The 7,715-nt window shown below is 37.1% G+C and overlaps 1 protein-coding gene across 1 annotated transcript; it reads left to right on the forward strand.

The window, feature by feature from the left end:
* The first annotated feature begins 2,217 nt into the window (after positions 1 to 2,217).
* LOC148844505 (GTP-binding nuclear protein Ran-3) lies at positions 2,218 to 7,136 on the forward strand. The gene is made up of 8 exons (XM_088953569.1): positions 2,218 to 2,321; positions 2,464 to 2,533; positions 2,679 to 2,735; positions 2,833 to 2,950; positions 6,068 to 6,157; positions 6,270 to 6,449; positions 6,581 to 6,658; positions 6,939 to 7,136. The coding sequence occupies exons 1-8, from the start codon at positions 2,319 to 2,321 to the stop codon at positions 7,006 to 7,008; spliced, it is 666 nt and encodes a 221-aa protein (XP_088809695.1). The 5' UTR covers positions 2,218 to 2,318; the 3' UTR covers positions 7,009 to 7,136.
* The last annotated feature ends 579 nt before the right edge of the window (positions 7,137 to 7,715 follow it).

Here is a 7,715-nt window from a genome sequence, read left to right on the forward strand (position 1 = left end):
CCCAATTCGAGCCCACACCGTAGGTGGAATTTTGTCTATCTAGATTCTAGATCAGGCTTTGGGCTTTATAAAAGGGTCGGGCTGATTGCTGTAGCACTTGTATTGTTCTTGTATAACGCCTCAAATAGTTGTGGAAAGAGCTATCTCCTCTTCTTGAGATGCTTCAACAGTGCAACATCTTCAATTTTTTTTTTTCTCACTAATGAGGTGTTGTTGATTCAGGTGGTGACATTGGTTCCTGTTAGGATTTGGCAAAACCACAGAAGCCCCTGTGGCTGAGTTGAAAGTTAATAATGCCTAAAGAGGTATAATAGTCTCTAATATGGGTTCTATTTTGTTCGAGACTGTAACAACCGCTTCTATTTCAATCTCAAAGTCTGTTTGTATTTTGAGTCACATAAGAACTCTTTGAAACTTCTGTGGAGTTTTAAAGCTGCAAATCATGTTGCAGTTCAAGGCCTTACCTCATCGTCCTAAGATCGCTTCTTGCCTTCTACTAAATAAGTAGATTAAAAATGCAACTGGGTCTCATCAATGTTTTGGAACTGGAAGATGCAATCAGATGTTCAGATTGGTCTGGAGTGGTGGGTATCCTTGAGAACTGGAAGATGCAACCAGTAACAGTAACAGTCAGTCTTGAAAACAGAGTTGCACAAATCCTTTTTGCTGTGTATAGGGTTGTACAAATCCATAACCATATTGGGATCTCTTGACATCAATTGAAATTTGGGTTCAGAACGGAGTTACTGATCATAAGATGTGATTAGCCAAGCATTAGATTTGCCAATAAATCATAAGATGTGATCTGAACACAAACCGAGACAGAGAGTTCAATGAAAAGAAAAGAAACTGAGAGAGTACATTTCTTCAACTGAGTCTTGTTGACATTGCAGCAAGGCAAACTTGTTTCGCTGTGGTTCGGTTGTATTGGTTGTAACTCTAAGCAACTGCAGTAAAAGCTGACTGGAAATTATATCCAATGATGCTTGATCTACGGCTTATTGAAATCTCTCAATTCTCAATGATGATCCCTGTGTGTCAAACCAATCTTGCAGGGAACAGTGGTAAGTTTGTCCTTATCCACCTCTAACGGCTGCTTGAATTCCAAATGCCGTGAGAAACGACCGAGTGAAGGATAGGATCCTATTTCCTAATTCCTACTTCCTACCACAGGTCTACAGCTGTGTAATGTAAATGCGGCTTTCTAGAATGCAATCTGGAAAAGCTGCAAATAAAAGGAAAAAGCCACCATGATAGCTGGGGGTGCCGGGGTGGTAATGGACTTGGGCTCCATTGGGCCATACAAGGCGGGAACAGGGAACTCTGAACTCTCCTTTGTACTGTGCATTCGATCTAGCCAAGGATGGGCCCATAGGACAGGAGGTCCCTATCTATGCTTTTGATTTGGAAAGCGGAAAGGTCCTCCAGATAAACGGATCATCTCTTCGCTGGATGATGACCGACTGGGGCCCACCAAAGCTTTTGAGCGTTATGGTGGTGCGCTCAACAGCTCCATTTGCCACATTTTTTATGACTAGTCCCTTGACTTGGGGTGGGATGGGACCCACCTTCATTGAGGAATACATGATTAATGATTTTAACCCAATTTTCTATTTTCATTTTTTATTTATAATATTGTTTATACTTTACAGCCGATCATACATAGTAATAGGTGGAATCCCATTTCGGACTGGTGGGTCCGTTTTTTTTTTTTTGTTTTGAAAAAAGATAAGAGATCCACATCGGTTTCGGGTTCCGGGTGACAGATACTAGTTGCCCCTGCCTTTGATACTGGATCCGATTGTGTTGAAACGTCACACACGGAAATTTGGTTTAAGTTGCCGTATAACATCACCGCCCATGACGAGCAAAAATAAAAGATGATTGCTCGGTAGTCGGTAGTCGGTCCCACCCATCCCCTGATCGCAGAAGGCGGAAGCCGCAGAACCGCAGAAGGGAATCTTGCAAGGGTGATAGAGGCAAGCATATACGAGGATCTGGACCATATACGTTGCTCCTAGATCCCAATTGAGCGTACGGTCAACGCAGATTAAATCCAACGGTGCAAAATGATGCCGTTATGGAACGCTAAGTAAAATCGGTTCAAATTCAAATGGACGGCTCAGAGAGTCGCGTCAGCTTAAAGCTACGTGAAGGAACATTAGGGATCCTTTAACTCTGATCCTATAAAAACCCAAAAATCTCTCTTCCCTTCTCGCTCTGCGATTTCCATATCTTTCGGCAGCAATCTCATCTCCATCTCATCGCAAACAATCTTTCACTCTGTCTACTCTACTCTACAGAAAGTCTCTCAAAAAATGGTGGATTCCGTTTTCGTCTTGATTTTTTCTTCTCTTTGCTTCAGAGTTCTCTCAATAGTCGCTAGGGTTTTAGCTCCTCTGAGCTCGCATTTTGCGGTTATTTACATTCTGTTTCTTCTTTTGTTTTTATCTTGTCATGCAGGCTCTGCCGAACCAGCAGACTGTTGATTATCCTAGCTTCAAGCTCGTGATCGTTGGTGATGGTGGAACAGGTATTCTATTTTCGATCAAGTTCACTGGATCTCTTTTTATTGTATTATTTTTACTTATAGCCGGAGGTTTTTCTGCTCATACTTAGGTTAGGGCGATTTTGATTACTATTGCCTTGATTAGGCTGAAAGTGTTTTCTTGATGCAGGAAAAACGACCTTCGTGAAGAGGCATCTTACCGGAGAGTTTGAGAAGAAGTATGAACGTAAGTATCTTTTTCTTTTATCATCCCTATACTTTCACTTTAGTTTGAATCGTTGCATGTTTTTACTTTATCTTATTGTTTCTTTTATTGGGAATAGCAACTATTGGAGTCGAGGTACATCCTTTGGACTTCTTCACAAATTGTGGAAAAATCCGATTTTATTGCTGGGATACAGCTGGGCAGGAGAAATTCGGAGGTCTTAGAGATGGATACTAGTAAGTGATTACTTTGTAGCCAGTGTATATTTGGCTCGTAAAAAATTCTTGTATGACACAAAATATATAGTAAATGGACAATGTATCATGCGCCTTTAAGCTAACTGTGAGGTAGACTACGAATGGGATTACTAGATTACTTCCATTAACTCTAATGCCAAATTATACGTTGTGGTTGTCCTGCTGTTTTCTGTTGCCCATTTGTGATTTGCTAACTCTATCAATGGTTTTTGTTTTTTCTAGTAGTTTGTGTTTAACGCCTATTACGCTGTAAGTATCAATGTATATTTGGCTTGTCAAAAATTCTTCTATGACACAAGATATATAGTAAATGGACAATGTATCATATACCTTTAAGCTAACTGTGAGGTAGACTACGAATGGGATTATTACTAGATTACTTCCATTAACTCTAATGCCAAATTATACGTTGTGGTTGACCTGCTGTTTTCTGTTGCCCGTTTGTGATTTGCTAACTCTATCAATGTTTTTTTTTTTTTTTTTTTTCTAGTAGTTTGTGTTTAATGCCTATTACGCTGTAAGTATTTTATTCAAGAATTCCTCAAAACAAAAAGATGTTCTTGATATGAGTGGATGTAATAGGGAATTTCTACTGGAATATGACATCATGTTTTTCCAATCCTTCTCCTTTCCCTACCCAATTTATCTTGGCAAAGGGTTCAGTAGATATGCTCAGTAAGGCTGTATGGTGGATATGTTATTTTTTTTTTCGAAACAGACTTGTACACTGAGAAGCACTTTATCTCTTGTCTTTATAACTCAAAACATCCTTCATTATTAAAGAAGAGATGTTCTCCTGCTAAATTCTTTATGAGTTCTCTTTGTTGAGTGGAACCAAGCTGTTGAGGGATATTGGCTTTGTCTTGAATCAAACCAGAAGTCAAATTAATATGTACTATTGGTGTTAAGTATTGAAAAGAAAGTTGGGTGCCCGATTTGATGAATTTACACTGATTAGGCCACACCTTTTCAAAGTTAAGTTTCTCATATTCTAGTTACATAATTATATTGGATTAAAAACAAGGGGCCATGTGGGAGTTGAATTCTAGTTTCCTTTGTCTTGCTTGATTTTTGTGAATTGGCCAAATGTTCTCTTCGCAAAATGGTTTGATTAAAGAATATGCCACTTGCTAAATGTTAGTCTCTCTTTGATTGCTGCCGTTTTTATTTTGCATTTTGTGATTCATATAACCTGTAGTGGTCAATGTATTTGACATTCAATATAAGGATCGCAGAGGCAAGGCCAGTGATATAAAAGGCATCCCTAGAGACACACATGAGGCATGCGCCTGGTGCACTTGGGCATGTGCCTGGTGCACCCTTTTTTGAAATCTGCGATTTTTGATTTTTTTTTAAGCCTTGTTTCTGGGCTGACCCAACCAAGCTCCTTGAGGCATGCCCAAACTTGGGTCTTAAATTTCTTAATCCCTGAAAAGCATTTTTGTAATTTTAATTATGTTTTAAAAATAGATTTTATTAGGAGAAATGAACGAACAACATTAGCAAATTCAAATGAGACTTTAAAACACTGAAATATAATATGTAAAGCATATTCAAATGAGACTTTAAAACTGAAATCAAACATATAAAACATTTTCAAGCATATAGAACCCACAATCTCCTTTTTTTTTTTCAATTGCATCATGTAGCTAATGTGCCATATTACATTCCTAATTCTACGAGCTGCCTTTGTGCCACGCCCCTTGAGGCAAAACCCAAACAAGTTCATGTTAGGGTCTTAAATTCTTTGTTTTCACCCAAAAAATAATAATTTTATAGTTTTAATTGCTTTTAAGAAGATATTTTATTAGGATGAATGAATGAACAACATTACCAAATAGGGTATTCTTGAAGCTTCGGTGAGTGAGGGGCATGTCACGGGGTCCGGGGGGTGCCCCTGGCCCAACCGCCAGACTCAAAAAAGGAATCAGTGGCAAAATTTCAAAAGGTGCACGCTTCGGCAAACAGTGGCAAAACACCAAGCGTGCGCCTAGGTGTTGGGCTAGGTGCCTACCCTAAAATGCACCTTTCCTGTGCGCCTAGGCACGCCTTGGTAGCTTGTAGAATCAGAAATGCAAAATGTTTGATATCACAGCTATTTGAAATAATGCAATTGGTATAAAATTTACATGCTTGAATACATTTTCATGTTATGTTTAGGTATTTTAGTTTTAGAAAATAAGTTTTTTAAAGCGTTATGTTTTAAATTTAAGTTTATATTTTTAATTATTATTATGTTTAATGATTTTAAAATTTTCCATTATTATTTTTATCATTTTTTATTTTGAAAATTTACCCTTTTTTTCGCATTTTTGTGCCTTATGTGCCTTGGGTGCAAAATGCTCCTTGTGCTTTTAAAACACTGGGTAAGAAGTTTGCTGTGGCATGATCGTAATTGGCATCCCAATTTTTGCCTCTTACAGTAAAAAATTACTTTGTTTTCAAGGGTATCAACTAAAGGTATACCATTACAATGGATAGAGGTGGAATTTATTAAAAAGCTTCTAAATTAAAAAAAAAACATTTTCTACAAATTTGTCCATGCAATTTAAGTGGTATTTCTGAAAAAAAATCTATATCCTGCTTTTTTCCTCAGTTTTTTATTATTGTGATTTTTTGAATGGTTGCATTGAGAATTTGTGTTTGCCAATTGTACAGTTACAATGTTTGTGAGTAGAATTTAACATTACAATTTTTGTTCCCCAAGATGTGAGAAGCAACAGCATGGTTCATGTTCCTTGGGATATTAATAGTTGTCTTTATTCTTTTATATTGTTTTGTTGCCTTTTTTCAAACAGTAATTGGTTATCACTTTTTTGTTTTCAACAGCATGGTTCATGTTCCTTGGGATAATAATAGTTGTCTTTATTCTTTTATATTGTTTTGTTGCTTTTTTTCAAACAGTAATTGGTTATCACTTTTTTGTTTTCTTTTTTTACGACCTTTTATGTATTTATCAAATTTTAATATGCTTGTTTCTTGTTATTTTGTTCTTGTATTGAATCTGCAAAGCTGTGTCATACTGTTGGTAATGGTAGCGGTTTTACTTAATGTCTTTTAGCCCTGTGTGCTTAAAAATGATTATCTGCCATGCAGCATCCACGGACAGTGTGCTATTATTATGTTTGATGTCACTGCTCGGCTGACATACAAGAATGTTCCTACATGGCACCGTGATCTGTGCCGGTGAGTGAGAATATATCCAAATTCTTTTTCATCTTTAATCGTTGTTTAAAATGGCCTTTGTCCCATTCTTGATTATGTTTCTAAGTGCTGCTTTCAATGGTGACAATTACAGTGTGTGTGAGAATATCCCAATTGTTTTGTGTGGAAACAAGGTCGATGTCAAGAACAGGCAGGTGAAAGCAAAGCAAGTTACATTTCACAGAAAGAAGAATCTCCAATACTATGAGATTTCTGCAAAGAGCAACTACAACTTTGAGAAGCCCTTCCTCTATCTTGCCAGAAAACTTGCAGGGTAATGGAAGAATATTTCAATAATTGTTGAGTTCATTTTGTGATATCTCGACTGATGAAATAAAATTTTGCTCATGCAAGAAATGGTACAATGTTCATATTGTCACATTGAAAATTGTTTTGGTGGTATAGGGATCCTAACCTTCACTTTGTTGAGTCTCCTGCTCTTGCTCCTCCTGAAGTGCATATTGATTTGGCAGCCCAGCAACAGTAAGTTTTCCATTACCTATCTTATTGCCATATCTAGTGTATGAAAACAAAACTGGGCAAAATGATCTTAAAGAAAATTTCTAGTGGAAGTGCTATCTACTCCCTTATTGGGGTGGGGAGTCAGTAATAAAGTCACATGGACAACACGTACCACAAAAAAAAATATGCATCCGACATCCAACAACAAACCCCCACTACACTAGTGTTGGATTTAGGTGTAAACATAATTCTATCATTTTGTTGTATTTCCAACTTTGCATATATTTGGCGGTTGTTACAGGCACGAAGCTGAGCTTGCTGCAGCTGCTAGTCAGCCTCTTCCCGATGATGACGACGATGCTTTTGAGTAAAGCGAGTGTTGTGCCAGTGGTTTCAAAGTTTTATTGGCCTTCTGTCGTGTTTCATTTCGACTCTTGTTATGAATTTTATTGCCTAATTTTCTTAAATATAATCGAGATGATGAATGCTTTGTTCTTCAGGATCGTGTCAAATGTTGAGGGTGGTGCATGCTAGTAGGTTCAGGGGGATTTTCAATCGGAGGGAAGGAACCAATGTCTTTTTCAGTTTAATGCTTGTAGGTGTTTGAAGAATTCTTTGTTAGCGGGACAAAAACCACATAAAAGAAAAAAAAAATCAAATTGAGTAATACTGCCATTGGTTAGACCTTTGGCCGATTTTGCTTCCCGTATCAATCGATATACAGGTAGTTCATTGGATGTGTTCAACAGTTCAAGTTTGTTATTGCGAGTCTCAAAATCGACTTTTGCGGCTAGTCCACAACCTCTGCACCCATTTACAATCACCCTGAATTCTTAAGTGTGGATAGAAAGTGTGGTGTGGATGTCACACTTTTTTGATTCTATGTATCTTATGTACATAGATTAATATCTAATTTTGTATATTTCAAAAAATGTATCAATAAATTAATATTAATTAATTTTTTTTATAAAATAATAATAAAATAATTTAAAAAGTATATATCAAAATTTTGATCAAATTTTCCAGGAACTTGGAACTTATTTTGAGCTTCACACTAGTATGCCACACCATATGTAAG

This window comes from Nelumbo lutea, chromosome 7 (genome assembly GCF_056320005.1).
Source record: "Nelumbo lutea isolate HS-2025 chromosome 7, American lotus-T2T, whole genome shotgun sequence".
Classification (NCBI taxonomy): domain Eukaryota; kingdom Viridiplantae; phylum Streptophyta; class Magnoliopsida; order Proteales; family Nelumbonaceae; genus Nelumbo; species Nelumbo lutea.

Bases quoted from the DNA above. Each gene is read 5' to 3' on its own strand.
- LOC148844505 (XM_088953569.1), top strand. The intron at 6,450-6,580 runs GTAATGGAAGAA...TTGGTGGTATAG, and splicing joins CTTGCCAGAAAACTTGCAGG to GGATCCTAACCTTCACTTTG. The intron at 6,659-6,938 runs GTAAGTTTTCCA...CGGTTGTTACAG, and splicing joins GATTTGGCAGCCCAGCAACA to GCACGAAGCTGAGCTTGCTG.